The 21,037-nt window shown below is 38.2% G+C and overlaps 1 protein-coding gene across 6 annotated transcripts in view; it reads right to left on the bottom strand.

Annotated features, from left to right (window-relative positions):
• Enox2 (ecto-NOX disulfide-thiol exchanger 2) overlaps positions 1–21,037 on the bottom strand; it is a 319,919-nt gene that overhangs the window by 42,985 nt on the left and 255,897 nt on the right. For all 6 annotated transcript variants that reach the window (XM_060374476.1, XM_060374478.1, XM_060374480.1 and 3 more), the window contains 4 exons: positions 19,868–20,074; positions 12,309–12,542; positions 9,641–9,853; positions 4,322–4,428 (listed from right to left, as the gene is read on the bottom strand). In XM_060374476.1, the coding sequence (XP_060230459.1) occupies positions 4,322–4,428; positions 9,641–9,853; positions 12,309–12,542; positions 19,868–20,074 (761 nt within the window). The remainder of the gene's footprint in view (positions 1–4,321; positions 4,429–9,640; positions 9,854–12,308; positions 12,543–19,867; positions 20,075–21,037) is intronic.

Here is a 21,037-nt window from a genome sequence, read left to right as displayed (position 1 = left end):
AAGGAATGGGCGGGCATGGGAGTGTTAGCAGGCCTTCTGGTGTTGGTCTCCTTGGTTTGCCTGTGGTATATATGCAAGATTAGAGTCTCACAACAGTGTGATGCAGCCATGATCATTCAGGCCTTTACAGCCATTGAAGCAGGACATTCTCCCCAAGCATGGTTGGATACCATAAAAAGCTAAAATGATACGCTCAGGATGCGAGGCTAAGCACTGCACTCAGGGTCAGCCGCTTTGGACCCAGAGAAGAGCATGTCTGATTGCATGCGGGTTGATGCCCCAGGTCCCGCCTCTGAGAAAAAGGTATCGGACGGTCTGATGCTTTTTGGGTGGATGACACCTAAATGAACATCTGTACAAAGTCCCAATTTATTTCTATTATCAGAGATCAGACCTCTACTCTTGCCTGATGCGTCTAAAACAAAAAGGGGGAACTGTAGAGAGCTGCGGAATGCTATGCCTTAAAGATGGAGCTGGTTTCCGCCTTCCACCTTCCCGATGGTGAGTGCTCTCTGTCACGAACAACTCCACATTTGGCTAAGGCCGAGGATCTGGCTTGCTTCCATGTATGTGGACCTATCTGCATTGCCACCGTGGCACGCCTGGGTTGGCTACCCAGAGGCTATTTAAGCTGTGGGCTGGCTTTCCCCGGGGTCCGAGGATTGTTCAATGTTCCTGAATAAACTGCATTGAAAAAAAAAAAAAAAAAAAAAAAAAAAACAACCAACCAACCAAACAAACGAAAAAACCACCCCCCCAAAAAAAAAAATTAAGGATTTTTATCATTGCCTTTCTACAAAAAGCAAATTCTAAGTCACACAAATGGAACAAAAGCAAAGATAACAGCAGAGGCTATGCGGTACCATATTACAGGATATTTAGATGGACCATTTGGTAAATGACAGTACTTCTAAGAAAAGTAAGATTTTGTTAATTCTTGGAAAACTTTACTGGTAATGCACTCCATACCCCTTTTCTGTATTTTCTTGTTAGAACAGAAAAGCTTAGAGAAACAAATAATAACAAATACTTTGAGAGTAAAAGACTATAGGTGGCATGTATCCCCAAAGGCATTCTAATAGCTTAGATACAAGTACACATAGGGAATGAATTCCTAGCTACTGAAGTACAGACATCAAAAGTAATGGCTGTCTCTCAGATTTGCTACATTTCTTATTGTGACATGTTGACTCAGTACTGCAGCCAAAATGTGGTAATGACATGCAAAAACATTTTCAGTAATTTGCATGTGTTAATCACTACAAGAAGTCTAATGAGACATGTCACTGAAAGAATACTTTTTTTAAAACAGAAGTGGCCCTAAAGTTCCTATGGCATCATTTTTCTCGCCGTAAACACGTGGTACATCTCATTTCAACAATGAATAGACAGTGATCTCTGAAATGGCATTGTAATGACTTTGAGTCTGCTCTAATGGTGGCAACCTTTTCTGAAACTTACAAATTCACATACGTTGGAAGTAGGAAAAGACAAGGAAGAGGCCAGGAGCCTTCCACAGAGAACTTCTGAAAGACTTTACCCACCAGGGTATCAAAGGAGATACTGAGACTCATAGCCAAACTTTGGGCAGAGTACAAGATTACTTATGGAAGAAGAGGGAGGTAGAAAGACATGGAGGGGACAGGAACTCCAAAAAGAGAACAACAGAACCAAAAAATCTGGGCCCATGGGAGCCTGCAGAGACTGGTACTCCAATCAAGGACCATGAATGGAGAGGACATAGAACCCCTGTTGGCTGCTCAGTTTCCCAGTGGGTTCCAAGTGGCCGCTCAAAGGAAGCCCATTGGCCGCTCAGTTTCCAAGTGGGTTCCCAATTAAAGGGTACAGGTACTGTTTCTAACATGAACTCAGTGGCATGCTCTTTGATCACCTCCTCTTGGGGGGTACACCCTTGCTAGGCCATAGAGGAAGATTATGCAGATAGCCTTGATGAAACCTGATAAGCTAGGATCAGATAGAAGGGGAGGAGGTCTTCTCCTATCAGGGGACTAAGGAAAGGTCATAGGGGAAGAAGTGGGAGGATGGGTGGAGCTGAGAGGAAATGAGGAAGGGGACTGCAGAGGGGATACAAAGTGAATAAATTGTAATAAATAAATAAAATTGAAATACAAGAAAAAAGGAAATTTACATTGCTTCACAATGGAGGGCCAAAAGCACTTTCACATAGAAAGAAACAAGCCAGAGACAGAAGGAAATGCATGCAAAGAATCACAAAGCTGACATCTTTGATTTATTACAAAGTAAGCAAATAAAAAATCATTACACATTAATTATTTAACCATAGTTTCACAAAACTTTATGTGAACTAACATTGATCTTATTCATGTTTTACACTAGAAATACCATTACCAGAATATCAACACTCCTTATTATATGTGTAACAAGATCCTACTAACCTACCTTATTATATGTGTAACAAGATCCTACTAACCTATATATATTTTTTCAACATTAACAAGGAACATGGTACAAAGGAGTCATGAGGGAATGGAAAAGAACAGAGGCCAGGGAAATAAGTAGCTTGTACATTCAGATAACAATTTGATCCTCATATATCATTTAATAAAATGAAGCAACTCACAAACACAGGTTTGTCTCTTGTATGGTAAATAATAGAAATATAAATTAAGTTGATGCAAAATTGGGTTAGTATGTTACTGGATGGCTGAAGGCCAACCGCCATTCTTAATGCAAGTGAGTGCTAAAAGAAGGGTGCACAGATGACTTCATTACCCACCTGCAAACAGTTCTTCTGTGTATGAAATGGAAGTAAATGTAAAAGGTTATTTTGTCAGTTACAGTCATCAAAGCCCTTTTCTCTCAGTGGTGTAAAATCTTCTTTGAGGAAGGATGCAAGAGCCTATCATCTTAATGATTATGGCTATATGGCTATGGTTCTATTTTTTTATACATTATCCAAGGTATAGCATCTAGTGTAGGCAAATTTGAAACAAAGATTTTCAAATAATTCTGTAGAAAAGAGTCCTCCTAATATATACAACTATGACTGTAGGCATCAACTTGCAGTAGAGGAGGAGTTTCATCCTTCTCTTAGCATCTCTTCCAGTTCTATTACCAGGAGCGCCTCTCACACACAAACAGAAAAGTAAAGCAATTAAAAAGGATCATTACCAAACTAGCCAGCTTGGCATAGTATACTAAGTTCCTCAAAGAGGGGTAGCAGTTTCTCCACTCTGGCCTTCTGTGAATAGTTAAGACACTTTGTATGGGAACAGCTTAAAATCTTAATAAAAGTTTAAGGGAAAATAAGCCAAACTCTGGTCCTAAACTTGGAATCTGTAAGACATCAGTTCTAGCTCATCACAGAGAACTGGGGGTCACTCAGCAGTCTCTTAAAGACATCTGTCCAGTGAGTGTATAGAATCATACAAATCTAATAGTGTCTTCATTAATTTTAGATCAGTAAAATCACATTGAAATTTTTTTCATTTTAGAAACATTTTAGACTTTGGATTTTATGGATTAATAATTCTTAATTTTCATTAAATAGCTCATTTCCCTTTAATACACATAAACCTACATTCCTTTTAGTGTGTCTAAGGTTTAAGCTATCCAGATTTTTAAAGAAAGCCCTGCCAGTGCATAAAAGGATGAGACTGACTTCCCAAGGCAACACTTTTTTGAGATAATCATATTACTACACTAGAAGCATAGGTCAGTAATTACTATTGTTACCAATACTAGCTAGTGTAGAAAAGTAAACTTACAATTATCCCAGTTACATTTAGTAGTAATCATAATATTACTACACTAGAAGCATAGATCAGTAATTACTATTGTTACCAATACTAGCTAGTGTAGAAAAGTAAACTTACAATTATCCCAGTTACATTTAGTAGTAATCATAATATTACTACACTAGAAGCATAGGTCAGTAATTACTATTGTTACCAATACTAGCTAGTGTAGAAAAGTAAACTTACAATTATCCCAGTTACATTTAGTAGTAATCATAATATTACTACACTAGAAGCATAGGTCAGTAATTACTATTTTTACCAATACTAGCTAGTGTAGAAAAGTAAACTTACAATTATCCCAGTTACATTTTCACTAATAAGATTTCTAGCCAGCAAGATGCATTTAAGACAACATATGCACATTTATTAACCTTTGACAGCAGGTGGTCTGGACAGTGACAGGGTATAGAACACATTTCAGTGTTTCACTAGAGCCTTGCTGTGACCATGGGAGCTTGGCACTGTTTAATTCTGGTTAAACGCCAGATCAATAACTTGTTAAGAAAGAAAAGTGTCCCCATTAGTAGAAAGTTACCAACCTCAGCTTGTTTGCACCAAACGCTGATGTTTTTACGTTGGGCTTTTGTGAAGTGGTCCCATGCCTTCTGTTTGGAAGCAGAATGGTACACAGCTACTATCTGCTCAACTGCAGTATCAAATCGGTAGTCAGATCAGGCCAAATCATCATCCATTGATAGAAAGTAAGAGAGAAAAAATAAAAGAGAAACATGAGGCTTGTTTCACTAAGTTGTTATGACACAAATAAGGCTTTGGCTATACTTGAATATGACTACATGCACCGAGGTACTAATATAACTAATATCTCATAGTTGTGATAAAATTCTGACAAGAAGGATTTAGCTTAAGGAAGGAAAGGTCTCTTTTGGCTCACAGTTTATGAAGAGATACATTTAATTATGGCAGGGAAGACATGGTGGAAGGTATATGAGGTGGTCAGTGTTTGCCAGTTAAGAAGCACTGAGCAGACAGGAGTGGGCAGGACTATAAATCCTCACAGCAACTCTCAATGATCTTCTGTTTCCAGGAAGTCTAGATCTCCTTAAAGTTCCACAATTTTCAAAATAGCACCAAGCGGGGACAAGCACGAGTCTATGGGCACGGTGCATATTCAAATCAGAATGGGTGCTATGTATGATTTTTGAAAGAGACAAGGAAAGAGACATAAATATTCATTAAGATGAATCTCCCGGTTTGGGGTGACACAATGAGCAAAGCTTTTAATACAACAATTGTATATTCATTTAGGCAAAAGAAAAAGACAGCAAGAGTCAAAATAAATGTGGTTTAGGTTCAGAGTTTGTATCTAGTTGAGTGCTACTAAATTTGCATAGCATAGAAGCAAACTATACCAGCAACTATACTACTGAGCCCTTTTATTTATTTTATTTTATTTTAACTTTTAGATAACATATAAAACAACGGGTTTCATTATAACAGTTCATACATATGATTGTGTACTATTCATATTCACTGTATCATTTTATTAAGTAGACCCTTTTTAGAAACTGGATTGCTTAACTTCAAGGAAAATTTGTTTTTCACTATTGTAAGGTATGTTTAACCAGAACCATCAAATCTAAATATAAAATGATGAATCTATGTTAATCATACTTACATAGGTTTGTTGACTAGAGAACAATCTATCAAAGGAATCTTTGTGAATATAGTCCTAGATAATATCTTTCAAGATCCCTTAAAATGATAAAAGGGGAAACACACACAAATATTTGGGGTTTTCAGCTAGTCATTTCAAGAGAGGGAAACTTAAAAACAGTGTGTATGTGTCGGGGGGGCACAAGGGTGCGCAGAGGACATCCTATGGGAGCCAGTCTTTTCATTCCACCATGCTGGTTCTGTGGACTGAACTTCAGGCATTAGACTTGCAAGCATCCACTTTAACCTTCTAGGTCATATGTCTGGCTTAAGTGAAGCAAAGCTTGGAGTATTTTAAGAGAAAGAAAAGCACTGAAGAGAAGGATTTTTCAAAAATCCAGGCATAGGATTTTTCTTTACAACAGTGTTTTCACTGTGTTCTCACAATTCTTGCTGCTTTCTTTTTCTACTTATTCTGAAGTCCTGCTTTCCCTTTTGGACTTTATGTCCATATAGACTTCCAAAATACAAGTGGAAATGAAAGAACTCCTTAAGACCAATTATGTATGAGTTAAGTATGGAGAGATTATAGCAAGAGTGAACCATAAATGCTTAAAAACAAAATCATAAAACTGCTCTGATTCTTAAGGTGAATACAGTTTCTTATTGAAAAGATGTGACCATATAATTTTGTTACATGGTGAACAACAAAAAATATTACTTGTGAATTTATCTGATCTATCTCATGAGAGAAATTGGGGAGTCTACATTGGCGGTGACCAGCGCACACTGTATCTGAGGGGCACAGGATCCAAAACTCCGAAATTGTTGAGTGGAGGGGCAGGTGAAGCCAGAACATCAACACTGAGGCTTCCTGGGGGAGAGGGGACAACCCGTGAGCTGGGACAGTTTGGATCCAGGTCACCTGTGGACGTCTCCTGGGACTGAGAGTAGTGAATATTCAACCCCCCTGCACTTCCCCTTTCTCCAAGCATGGGCCTCCCTTCCTGCTCAGTGGAGGCAGCTGGCAGTGGCTGCTAACCTAAGCACCAGCCTCCCTGCTTGGCAAAGGCAACAGTGGTGTGGTGACTGAAACAGCAGAGGCTGCAGCACTACATGCCTCCCAAGTCTGCAGCTACAGTGGGGCAGCTAGCCCAAGCAGGAGCCTCCGTGCGTAATGAGACTGCAGAGGCTGCTACCCTAAGTATGGTCTTCCTGCCCAGTGGCCAAACAGTCGACACCACTGATTTGACAGATCTCCTACACTCTCATTTGCTCCTGAGGGCTCAAATATAAGAGGAGAGAACAATATTAAAGCTCAAAACAAAACAACAACAACAAAAAGAATTGACAAAAGAATCCTGTATAACAACAGGTGGTCTGGACCTATCTCCATCTTTGATCTCAAGTTGTACTACAGAGTAATAGTAATAAAAACTGCATGGTTCTGTCATAGAAACATAATGGTGGATCAATGGAATCGAATGGATGACTCAGAAATGAACTCACACGCCTACAAACACTTGATTTTAGACAAAGAAGCCATAACTATACAATGGAAAATACAAAGGATCTCCAACAAATGGTGTAGGTCTAACTGGAAGTCTCTATGTAGAAAAATGCAAATAGATCCATATATATCACTTGCACAAAACTACAGTACAAACTGATCAAAAAACTTAACATAAAACCAGACACACACTAAATTTTTTAGAAGAAAAAGTGTGGAAGAGTCTTGACCTCATTGGCACAGGAGACAACTTCCTGAACAGAACACCAACAGCACAGGCTCTAAGATCAACAATCAATAAATGGGACCTCATGGAATTGAACACCTTCTGTAAAGTAAAGGACACTGTTATCAATACAAAACGATAGCCTACACCCTGGGAAATGATCTTCAACCAACCTTATATCTGACAGAGGGCTAATATCCAGAATATATAAAGAACTCAAGAATTTGAAAAGCAACAAACCTAGTAACCCAATTAAAAAATGGAGTACAGAGCTAAACAGAGAATTCTCAATAGAGGAATACCAAATGGCAGAGAAACACTTAAAGAAATGCTCAACATCCCTAAATATCAGGGAAATGTAAATCAAAATAACCCTGAGATTTCACCTTATACGCACCAGAATGGCTAAGATAAAAAAACTCAAGTGAGAACACATGTTGGAGAAAGGGGAACTCTCTTCCATTGCTGGTGGGAATGTAAACTTGTAAAACAACTTTGGAAATCAATCTGGTGCTTTCTCAGACAATTAGGAATAGTGCTTCCTCAAGATTCAGCTATACCAATCCTAGGCATACATCCAAAACACGCTCAAGTACACAATAAGGGCATGTGCTCAGTCATGTTAGTAGTAGCTTTATTCATAATAGATAGAATCTGAAAACAACCCAAATGTACCTCAAGGGAAGAATCGATATAGAAATTGTGGTACATTTACACCATGGAATACTACTCAGCAATTAAAAACAAGGAAATCATGAAATTTACAGGTATGGTTCTAGAAAAGCTAATCCTGAGTGAGGTATCCCAGAAGTGGATATACTCACTTATAAGTGGATATTAGACATATAATATAATATAAACATATATTATAATGTATGCATTATATATAATACATATGCTTATATTATATATAATTATTTATAATATATGTATAAGACACATATATGTTATATATGTATAACATATAAAATATATAATACATAATATAAATATATATTATATATAATATAAACATACTAAATCTATATACCTAAAGAAGCTAAGCAAGAAGGAGGATCCTGGGTAAGATGATCAATCCTCAGTCAGAAAGGCAAACGTGATAGACATTGGAAGAGGGAGAAATAAGGGAAGAGGACAGAAGCCTACTTCAGAGGGCCTCTGAAAGACTCTACCCAGTAGGGTATCTAAGAAGATGCTGAGACTCATAGCCAAAGTTTGGGCAGAGTGCAGGGAATCTTATAAAAGAAGGGGGAGATAGAAAGACTTGGAGGGGGCAGGAGCCCCACAAGGAGAGCAACAGAACTAAAACATCTGGGCACAGTAGACTTTTCTGTGAGTGATACTCCAATGAAGGACCATGCATGGCAATAACCTAGGACCACTGCACAGATGCAGCTTATGGTTGCTTAGTGTACAAGTGGATTCCCTAGAAATGGGTACAGTGACAGTCTCTGACATGTACTCAGTGGATGGCTCATTTATCACCTCCCACTGAGGGGAAGCAGCTTTACCAGGACACAGAGGAAGACAATGCAGCCAGTCCTGATGAGACCTGTTAGGCTAGGTTCAGAGGGAAGGGGAGGAGGATCTCCCCTATCAGTGGAGACTTGGAGAGGGGCATGAGAGGAGAAGAGAGAGGAAGGGTGTGTTTGGGAGAGGATGTAGGATGGTGTACAGCTGGGGTACAAAGTGAATAAACTATAATTAATTTAAAAATAAATTTTAAAAAAGAACTTGGATTGATCTGAAATCATATAACTTAAAATGGCTTAAAATCATATAAATTAAAATTTCAATGGATTCTCGTCTCTATGCTTTCTGTTATATCTAGTGAATATAATGGAAGAAAAAAAGTAAATTGAAATTGTAGAAGTAGGAAGTTTATTTTTCATGCACTTATCTTAGAAACATATAATCATTTTCATTACTACAAGTTACTGAAATCGTATTTACATGACCATAATCATGCAAATCTGGAAATCACAGCTATAAAATTCTATCACTATACTCTTAACTTCAGCAATAAAATATCCTAATCCTCCACTGAGTACCACATCTTGTAAGAAGATGTGGTCTATGAACATCCCAGTCCTTCTGAAGAGATGAAGAAATTAAAGTAGAGAAACACAGGGTTCTCACGTATGTCCTCTGATTAGAGCTTTAGGATTTGATAAGGCAGTGGTTCTCAACATGTGGATCCCGACCCCTTTGGTGGTGGCATATCGGATGTCCTGTATATCAGAGATATTTACATCACAATTCATGACAGTAGCAACAAAAATAATTTTATGGTTGAGGTCACCACAACATGAGGAACTGTATTAAATGGTCATGGCATTAGGAAGGTTGAGAACCACTGATATAAGGAGAGAACAAGGTAGTTAGGAAGGTCATCTTGCTGGCCACTTGAAATAGAAAGCTCTGCGGGTCTGAGATCCTATGCAGGGCAAGTGGTGATTATGTGAAGGGCTCTTTCAGCCTTCCAGAAGAACTGTGACTTCTACTTACACTGAATGAGAATTCCAGAAAGGGCCTGCTTGAACTTCTCTTTTGCTTCTTCCATCTCTTTTTCATGGGCAGCTTTCTCATTCACCAGGCGGCGGATGTGGCTATTAGCTGACTGGATCATGGAATAGAAATGGTTGGCACTGCGGCGGTTCACTTCTCCTCTCTCTATCCATGTTAGCAAGGTCTGCACAGCTTCTGAGAATTTGGAATCGTCTGAAACAAAAGAGTTTATTTTGAAAACTACTGACAATGACCAAATTTCATTCTATTTTCCCAATATTTTGGCAAAGGTGTCATCATGGCTCTTCTGCTATGATAGTTACAGGAATTAATGAAGGTAAGAAACCTCACATGCACACATGAGTACATAGGCAGCACATAGGAATAAAGAAATAATAAAAGGCTAGGCTGACTGGTTATGGCTAATGAAGAGCTTCAGAAAGACGAGGGTTTTTTTCTTTCGTAAAGTTTCTGGGGATATAAGAATGTGTGAGGCTCTAGTTTTCATTCCCAGTACACACACACACACACACACACACACACACACACACACACACACTTCACTCCCTCAAAGGAAAAAAAAAACCTACATTTTTATACTATTATAGTTTTCATGTACTGGGAATTTTTTAATTTATCTGGTTATTTGAGAGATGGATGTAAAGAGGGAGATGAGAGGGAAAGACACAGACACACAGGTATATACACCCACACAGAGATAGAGACAGGGAGATAGAGAGGGAGAAAGAGAGAGAGAGAGAGGAATCAGCAGCAAGGGAACTTCACAATTCTATAATCTTGCATTTTAATAATGGAAGCCAATGAAAATGTTGCACTTAAGCTGGATATGTCAGTATCCTTTACCCTGGAAACATGTGATTATACTTATGGAGAGGGCTAAGGAAAGAGCTCAGTGGGTAGTTCTTTATCTATATGCATTTTGATCTTCAACCCTTTATAACATTGCACTGGAATCCAATCCTGAACTCTAGCCCTTCCACTTAGTCCTAGCCACAATGTACTTTGATGTTGTTCCTTTTATTTCTGTATGTCCTCACACCTTTTTCTTTTGCCTCCAGGTAGATTTCTGCAGTTCATCAGGAACCATTCTGTAATGTTAATAAAACATAGCTGTTCCAAACCTTCCAGGCCAGTCAGCTTCCTGAGCTAGCTACTTGCATACTCTGTTCTTATAGACCTGTGAGACAGATTCTAACAGCATTCATTGAAGTTGCATTCTAGAGCCTCACATCCCTCTCTGGATAGAAGCTCTTTGTCAAGCAGATATATCTTGCTCTGCAATTTTATTTTCTTTGCCCCTCCCACTTTTCAGTGCAGAGACAACAGTAAATGACTCCTCCCCATGCAGCAGCTTTTCATTTCATTACTTGGATATGGTCTTTTATGTTGACTTCGATTGTGCTTCTCTTGATGGCTGTGTGACCAGTAAATTCTTTTTCTTCTTTTTAAAAGTAAAGTATCTTGTTTCATGTCATGTAAATAGACAAGTCTTAAAGCTGGCATCCTACCAATGTGAAGGTTTCTCCAGTGTTTCAAAGTATACCATTATTTTAGTTCAGTTTGGGATGCTATGATTTCTGTTTTTTCCATTGCAGAAAGTAAAAATCAATCAAAGAGATTTCTTAAGTGTAATGTGAACAAGTTTGGCAAATGAGACCTATTTATTTGGAAAGTAGAATTAGTGGGATCTTGCTGAAATGAAAGTACAGAAGCAGGGCATATTTATGCCATTAGAGATAAGTCAGTGTCATCACTAAGATCAATGGGACAGCAGAATCCATTCAATAAAATCAACTGTACTCAGAAAATAAGAGATTGGATTTGAGTTACTAAGACAAGAGAATAGTCAAGGTGATTAATGCCAAATTAGCAAAACAGCTCTAAGAATCAAGCAAGACAGGAATCTAAACTAAAAAAAAGGAGTTTGGCTTAGTAATGACTAGAAGTGTCCGTAGTTGCTTTAGAATACCATGGCCTTTAACAACAATAAAGGCGCCTTTTCCTAGGTAGTAGCTAAGTCTTCTGGGTAATCAATACATACACATGGTGACTAATTTCTGGGCCTCCATTTTGCCATCTTTGTTTTTTATCTATTTATTTTGATATAGGAGTTCTTTTTATAACCCAGGCTGCCTTGCAATTCTTGGTGATCATCCTGCTTTTGCCTCCAGAGTGTTGGGATTACAAGCATGTCCCACAATACCAGCTCATTTTGCCATCTTTAGAAAGAGATCTGTGCTGGAATTTTACAGGGTCATATCCAGTTAGTTCTATCATGCTGATGTACTCACTGACTGAAAACTTAATTCTCATTTGTACCCACTAAGAAAGGGGCACATTTAAGTCCTAAACCATCACACCTAAATTTTATGGTATGGCAAGTGGGAAACTATTTCTTATTAGTTATCCAATATCTGGAGAGAAAAGTGCCAACCTTTGAGACAATGAGGTAACTGAGACACAGGTGGGATGGACAAATTTCCTGGTTCTGAAGTTACTTAGTACTGTCAGCAAGCCTCCAACACAAGAAATACTAAGATCTATTAGTCAGAAATTGAAAGGGTAACCAACAACAGCACACTGATATTTATTACAATTCCCAAAGAAAAGAGTTCATTTAATCATGACTCTTAAATACTTCTAATACCTTTTAGTTTTTCAGCAACAATGCTGCATTCATGATCTGAATAGTGGACCACAGGGGGTGGGGATGGTGGACGAAGTCTTTCTTCTTCCATCCGTCTACGGTGACGCTCCTCTCTTGCTAGCATACGCTGTTTACACTCCCACTCATATAAGTCATCTCGAGCCTGGGCAAAGTCAACATGGAGTCGGCCTGTATCCTTTTTGTCAGTACTAGAGCCCAGGCGAATTCGGTAACCTAAATTAAAGGGGGAAGTGAGAAGAGACGAGTAAGCCAATAACTACATGTACTTTGTTAAGGTCAGTGTATTAGAGATGGTTTCATTAGTGATGGCACAACACCACATTCTGTCCCAGTGATACCATGGTGAATTAATCAAGACTTAGATTATCATCTCATTTTGTAAAGTATGCTTTATTGGTAAGTTGTCATGTATGGTTTCTCAAAGTGGCTTCCAAAGCTTCTTGTCTGGGCCTGAGGAGCCCACTTATACTCTGTGACAGGGAGAAGGAAAGAATTGCCAAACAGCCCAAGAGTAAAAAACACCCTACCCTTGAGAGCAGCTAGAAAGTAAATCATTTCCAACAGATGCTACTATTTTTTATCTGATTATATAAAGGTATCTATAGTAGTAAAGATCCAGAAATTTAGCCATAGAAAGCTCATCAATGGAGACCAAGCTTAGCTGGGAACTTCAGTTGGCTGGTTAAACTTTGCCAGTTAGATACTGATGGAAGCTGTGACGGCCCAATTTGACAATGCTAATTCTATGTCTTAAACAAACAAAACAAAACAAAACAAACAAACAAAAACAACAACAAAAAACCTACCAAAACAACCAAACTTGGAAGCCTCATTCAAGAGAATATTCTGCTCTGCCCATGAATCTTGTTTGGGAACTTCAGCTGGCTGTGGTACCAGGGCTTCTCCAGTCTGTTATATGCTTGTGAGCCTCTGTTTTTAGCATGTTATCTTTATGCTGTTGTTCTTTTACTTAGAGCACTTATCAAAGGGAACATTCTGTTCTGCCTGAGATTGTCTCAAACAGTCATCTCTGATGACTGCATCAGTGGAGCTTCGCTACTAGATTTCTGGATTTTGAGTACCTAGTTTGATGATATTTTGTTCTATCATTTTCTTCTTTTACTTTGGTTTATCATATACTTAATAAACTCATTCATTAAAAATGGAAAGTATAGCTATAACAGATCATTTTCTGGACCATGCAGAAAATACCTCTAATAAAAGCTTTCTATTCTATGGGTTTGAGTGAGATTTTTAGGTGTGCTTTTTCTCTACTTTGACATCTTACATGACACAAGAATGAGCACTGGGGCTCAGGATATGGCTCAGCGAGTAAAGCACTTGCTGTATAACTACAAGAAACTGATTCCAAATTCTTAGACTTCCCATAAAAAGTCCGGCATGGTACCAAATGTTAGGAGGATTCTCAGGAGCTCAAGTGCAAGCTGGCAAGGCATCACAACAATGAACAAGAGACCCTGCTGCAAACAAGATGGAAGACAAGGACTGACATACATGCTCAAATTCACACACACAAGTGTGCTCATGCTACATGCAAATACATCATACATTTGCATATAATCACAAGAGTAAGAAAAAACAAAACAAAATCAATAAAAGAAAGAGCCTTCTATTGTACCAAGGGCTGGAAAGAATGGAAAATGCATTTCTCAATGTGGTGCTTTTGGATAATTTCAAGAATGTAAGTTACACCATCCCACAGAATTCTGGTGAAATGTATATGCATTAGCTTATAAATGAATTTAAAAAAATTGTTTCTTGGATACAGTTGGGAATTCTGGACTACTTTTCTTTCAGGAGGAGAAATTAAATAGATGGGAAGAAGTGTGACGTACTTTGGGATACTAAAAAATGTTGATGTGATTAGAACAGTCATATATAACTTGGATTTAGAAAACCAGGATCAACTTCCTACTTCTACTTTTTGTGTCAGTTATATTGGCCTAAGCAAAGTTAATTGACAAACAAGATATTGGTAAGTACATTTTGTGCTTCAGAAGCTAAGATGAATACTTATATTCATTTCAGTTTCAACATGTACTATAAGGGTAAACATTTTACCAAAGAGAAAAATAAACATCAGAGAAGATAGAGAGGTTAAACAGCTTGCCCTATGCAGCTGGTAGAGACAGAACTTATATCTGCTGGGGATGTTAGATTTGGAAAGCAACTTAGCTTCCTTCTCTTCTTCTGAGCAATGCCCAATACAAACTTTGTTCCTGGATAAGCAACAAAGGGTCACATTTATGCTCCTCCATAAAAAGTAAAATTATACACACACATTATATATATATAATATATATATATAATGTGTGTGTATATCTATATCACAGGAAACAATGGTGTTTGAGATACTGAACAATTAAGACAGTGAGCAGTGGGAAACAATCAAATGAGGTGGTCCCTGTGATGTTTCCCATGCTACTATCTAGACAAGTTTTCCAGGCCTTTGTGCAGAATGGGAAGCTCAGACATAGCCTGCTGTTCTTCCCTGAGATTCTGTGAGGACTATGATAGAAAGAGTTCATGATGCAGAGTATCAGAAGGAAGTAATCTGCACAGAGAAGAACTGAAGAGTGTTGCAGAAGAGATCTTCAGAGACTGCCACAATAATTTATCAGGATACTGATGTCTATACACCTAAGTGGAAACCATCAGAGTGTTAGAAGCTGTAATCTCTGGAGCTCACACATGTCTGAAAATAGCTCCTTTCCCCACTTAACAGAGGACAAAATCTCATACATAATAGAGACTGGGTAATCAGAAAAGTTTGCCTTACTAGTGAAGGAAAATTAGCCCTTAGCTTGCTTTTGTCCTGCCAAACAGTGCTTAGAAAGCAACCCTTAAAAGAACAAAGATTCTTCCCATATACCCTCTACCTCCTTTCAAACTGACTGATTCTTCTCCTTTGATTATTATTGTTTTTTTATATATATAAACTTTTTTTAATTTTATTTTTTTAATATTAGTTACAGTTTGTTAATGTTGTATCCCTGTTGTATCCCACTCCCTCTTTCCCTCCCAATCCCACCCTCCCATCCTGATTTCCTCCCTGCCCCTTTCCAAGTCCACTGATAAGGGAGAACCTCCTCCCCTTTTATCTGACCCTGTTTTATCAGGTCTCTTCAGGACTGGCTGCAAAGTCCTCCTCTGTGGCCTAGCAAGGCTGCTCTTCCCTGGGTGGGGGGGGAGAGGTCAAAGACCCCGCCATCGAGTTCATGCCAGAAACAGACCCTGTTCCCCTTATTAGGGTACCCATTTGAATACTGAGCTACAAAGGGCTACATCTGAGCAGAAACTCTAGGTTGCATGCATACATGGTCCTTGTTTGGAGAAACAGTCTCATAAAAGACCCCTGTGCCCAGATATATTTGGTCCTTATGGAACTCTTGTCCTCTCCAGGTCATATTAATCCCCCTCTCTTTTTTTGATTCCCTGCATTCTGCCGGAGGTTTGGTTATGAGTCTTAAACATTGGGAGGGCTGGAAAGAGGAAAAGGAAGGCAAAAGTGATGTAATTATATTTTAATAACTGTATATTAAAGTATAAATGTTTAAAGAAAAAAAGAAAATTAATTCTGGGTTAATTTTATGGACTTCAAACTTCAATATTTTGCTAAGGAATCAGCGTGTCTTGACAAAAATAATTAATGCATTATATTGGATCCAAAGTCGTATTAAAGTTGTATGCCACCATGCCCAGCAAACTTTTTTTTATCACTTTATTATACTTTCTTTTTGCCTGAGTATGTTAGCAACTCTAAAACTAGAATAAAATTATTTCAGTTATTAAAAAAAGGACAAAGATTTCCTAAGTTTCATGCTTTTATCTCTGAAAAAAAGCTCAAGAGCATTATTTATAAGAATAACAACAATGTGTAGCTCCACTACTTGGTTATCCAATACCAAATGGTCAGCCCTGAAAACATACGTACAAGAAACATTATACACACTGAGCAGTTTTTTTAAAAATATACTCATATATACAATTAATGGCAATTAATGAAGTTTGAAAGAGAGCAGAAAGAGGTATATGCGATGCTTTGGAGAAAATAAAGAGAAAAATGATGTAATTATATTATAATCTTGAAAACAAAATAATGAAAATGATCTTTTTCAAACAACAATAGTCATTTTCTTACTTTTGAAACAGTTTCTTGCTATGTAGCCCCGGCTGGGTTGAAACTTATCATTTTCCCTCCTTATTTTCCTGAATGCTAACATTCATTCTTTCTGAAATATACAAATTCTGAAAGACGTCATCCAAAACTGACTTGTGAAAACTGTTAAAGGAAATTTAAGCAGTGGGCAAATGAGATCATAATCCCACTTACAGAAGTTCCAAGAAATTCCTAGTAATCTGATAAAGAACAGATGAGTGATTTCCTGACAATGAAATAAAAGGAAAAAGAGAATTACAAAAGAGGGGCAAGGGAAGCTTTAGGAAATAAATCGTATATTAATTTCTTTAATGACTGGTGATGGTTTCAACTCTGTATCATATATCACAGATTATATAATTGTATTTTGAATTATGTTTATCAATATCATAGCTATATGTTTCAATTAGTGTAAGAATAGATGATACCTAGTAGCACAAAGGGTGCCACATTTTTTTTGTGAATTAATAGACCCCTCAGGGCTTTATTAATTAAAAAGTTCAAGTCATAGTAAAGCACCTCTTTTTCTTTTTTAAATTTTATTTAATTTTTATTAATTATAGCTTATTCACTTTGTATCCCAGCTGTAGCTCCCTCTTCCATCCCCTCCCAATCCCATACTCCCTTCTTTTTCTCCTATGCCCCTCCCCCAGTCCAATGATAGGGGAGACTCATAGCCAAATTTTGGGCAGAGTGCAGGGAATCATATGAAAGAAGTGGAAGATAGAAAGACATGGAGGGGACAGGAGCTCCACAAGGAGAGCAACAGAATCAAAAAATATGGGCCCAGAGGTCTTTTCTGAGACTGATACTCCAACCAAGGACTCTTCATGAAGATAACCTAGAATAACCCTACACAGATATAGCCCATGGCAGCTCAGTGTTCAGGAGGGTTCCCTAGTAATGGGAAGAGGGACTGTCTCTGACATGAACTCAGGGGTTGGCTCTTTGATCACCTCTACCTGACTGGGAAGCAGCCTTACAAGTCCATAGGAAGACAATGCAGACAGTCCTGATGAGACATGATAGGCTAGGGTCAGATGGAAGGGGAGGAGGAACTCCCTCATCACATATTTTTTTTTAAAAAAAAAAAAATAACAAACATTTTATCAACAAACTTGTTTAAGACCCTTTACAGTTGGATAGTCTACTTGCATACCCATTCCTTTTACTGATCATCTAAGCTATTAGAAAACTGGAGCTACAAATGAATTACACAAGAGATGAGAACATGAGAGCACTATAGGGTTGTGTAGACCCAAAGGAGCTTTCATTCCCACAAAAAATCATTCTTCCTGCATTCCTGCAACATCTTTTATAATTGTTTCTTTGTTGTTTTGTTTGTTTCCCCTCTTTCTTTTATAATTTACAACAAAAGAATAATCCGATCCAAGAGATTTTGTGGCACCCATGACCCTTCCCCAGGAAAATGCTCAATTTTAAAGGGCAAAATTTAGTTATTTTCACAACACTGACTGTCAGTCATCTTTCATTTGGCAGCCCTACAGATGTTTGTAGGAAATGACTGTAAACAGAGAATAGATTTCAATCATGTTCAGATGGGTGCCTCCTGAATAGTATGTTTTCTTTTATGTCTATTTAAGGCTTTTTTTTTTAATTTAAGGCTTTTTAAACCTTTGCAATCTATTGTGGACTGTTCTATTGTTGTTGCTAAGTGCTGTCCAATCTTCAGTAGTTAGATTCTGTAGCACTTGTATTCTTAATCTAATGCTCCTTCTCTTTCCCTATGTTAGTAGCCCATTTTTGCAAATTCTCATTACTTTTCCCTGGCCTATTACAGTAGGCTTTAAACTGACCTCCACTTCTTCTTCCCTCTAATGCATTTTCACACAGAAATGAGAGAAAGTCACTTTTCTAGTTCAAAATTCTCTTCTATACTATTACTTGGGGAGTAAAAACCCAGTTGCTTATACCTTCAATGTAAGCTAACAACTTATATTTTCCAACCCTCTCTCATGTCTGCATAAAACACAAACCACCTTGTGGTATTCTGCATGTTTGCCAAAGCTTTTCACTTTTGTTACTTTGCTTATATGTTTTTTTTCCCCCTTCGGTATTGCCTTAGTTACTTTTTTATTGCTGTGATAAGACATGACAACCAAGAAAACTTAGAGAACAAAGGGTTTATTGTGGCTTGCAGTTTCAGAGGTAGAGTTCCTGACCATCTTGGTGGGGAACATGGCAACAGGCAGGCAGACATGACATTGGAGTAGTAGCTGAAAACTTACATACTTATACACAAGTAGGAGAGCAGGGAGAGGAAGCAGGAGAAGCACGGTCATGGGCTTTTCAAACCTTAAAACTTACCTCAGTTGCATATCTCTTCCAACAAGGCCATACATCTTAATCTTTTTCAAATAATTCCACCAATTGGGGACCAACTATTCAAACATATAAGTCTATGGAGGCCAATCTCACTACAACTATTCACCAGAAAATCCTTTCACTTTGTCAAAGACATGTTGCAAGAGCAATCTTTATGTTCTCGCCAGATGGTTCAATGGGTAAAGGCAACTGGTGCCAAGCTTAAGGACCTGAGTTTGATGCTTGGAAACTCAAGTGATAGGAGAGAACTGACTATGGTGAATTGTTGCCTGACTTCTAAATGTAGACCATGGCAAACACACACACACGAAACATTTGTATTCTTTCCATCCCTCTTTCACTCTCTTTTCCATTATCTTTCTCTTCCCTATGGTGGTCTTTCCTATCAGTCATCATTACTATTAGCAGTGGTTTGCTTTATCAGATGGATGCAGAAGCATGCATTCTAGAATGGTGTAATAGATATCACAGTAGAATAAAGTACCAAGTGCTCTCACAGCACTCAGGAAAGAGTACTTAAACCATCTTGGGAAAGATGGGACAGATAAATTAGAGAAAGCTTTCCAGAGACTTTATACTTTAGCTGTAGCATAAGGGCATGAAGATGTGTGTGTATATGTGTATATGTGTAAGTGTGTGTGTTGGACTGGCATGGGCAAAGTAACTGTAGCAGAGGAATAGATTTAAAACATTGTGGCACATTCTAGGACCTAGAATTTACTGTGTAGTTGGGACAAGAGTGTAGGAAGAATTATGATATGACACAGAGACAGAGCCTGTTGCCTACATCTTTAATGCCACATGTAAAATCTAAAGTTGTTTTACAGATAGTTCAGAATTTTAATGAGGCTTTAAGGAGGAAGGCTGGAGAGGAGGCAACATGCCTTTTCCATACCTTAAGGTACAGGGAGTCCTTTAACTTACACACTGCTGCTAATGACCCAAATACTTTGCTCACAGATCTCCGCATTGTGCCCTGTGAACAGCATGATCGTCACATGCTAACACTTACCAGAAAGATAAAGGGCTTTATCCACCATGTACTCCTCAGCAAAGCGAATGTGACAGAAGTTCTTTTTGCTCTTCCGGATAGCAATGATCTCTCCACATTGCTCAAACACTTCTACAATAATCTGCTCTGTTCCATTTTCAGGCAGGCCACCCACAAACACTGTCTTACACCCTGGCGGTCTTTCTCGTGTTGCAGGTGGTGGGAGATCTAAATTTAAAGGCAAAAATATCTGAAATTAAAAAAAAATTATTTGCATGGGAAAGACCTCTTTAAACCCGACTCTTTTTCAGAGATAGTCCTATTATCTCCCCAAAATGTTAGCCTCCATGGTGCTTGTCTCTGTTCTACAGAAAATTTATTGCATGAACCTGAAAAGCATTTTATCCAATGATTTAATGCCTGCAATTGTACTGGAATAAAGACACATTCTGGCTGGCTGTCCCATCTAGAGCTCATTAGTTTCATTCCTTACTTTTGCTGTGATAAGCCAGTAAATTTTTGTCATTTGGATCAAGAATAGTAAGTAGGGGAAATCCCATTTAGTTTAATTAATTATATTCAGGAGTCTGTTCACCCACAGTCCCTGATAGAGCATCTGCTTAGTTCAGATGGCAATTACTACATTCTGCTAATGTTTATTAAAAGAAGCAATTCATGACTACTTTGAAAATCACAAGGTGAATATTTAAAAAAGCATTTATAGCTGTTAGAATGGCTTGGTTAAACAAATCAAAACAGAAAGTATCCCTTTTATATTTTTACAAATTTTTAGAAATATAAATACAAACATGACCTTCCTCTAATTTCTTGCTTGAATAGTGAGCTCCAAAGGCAATCTTGCAGCATTTAAAGCGGCATTAGACTGCAGAGACTCTAAGCTTGCCTGAAAAAGCATTAACTAAAAGCAAAAGATTTATATGATCTGTGTAGGTCTGAGGCACCAACCAAGGACCATGCACGAAGAGGACCTAGACGCCCTGATCAGATGTAGCTAATGGGCAGCTCAGTTTCCATGTGGGTTCCCTAGCAAGGGAAACAGGGGCTCTCTTTGACATGGACTCAGTGGCTGGCTCTTTGATCATCTCCCCCTGGCAAGGTGGTCTTACTAAGCCACTGAGAAAGAGGATCCAGCCAGTCCTGATGAGACCTGATGGACTAAGGTCAGATAGT

The sequence above is a fragment of the Meriones unguiculatus genome, chromosome X (genome assembly GCF_030254825.1).
Source record: "Meriones unguiculatus strain TT.TT164.6M chromosome X, Bangor_MerUng_6.1, whole genome shotgun sequence".
Taxonomy (NCBI): Eukaryota; Metazoa; Chordata; class Mammalia; order Rodentia; family Muridae; genus Meriones; species Meriones unguiculatus.
The sequence above is the reverse complement of the archived record's forward strand: the minus strand, read 5'-3'. Positions and strand labels throughout refer to the sequence as shown.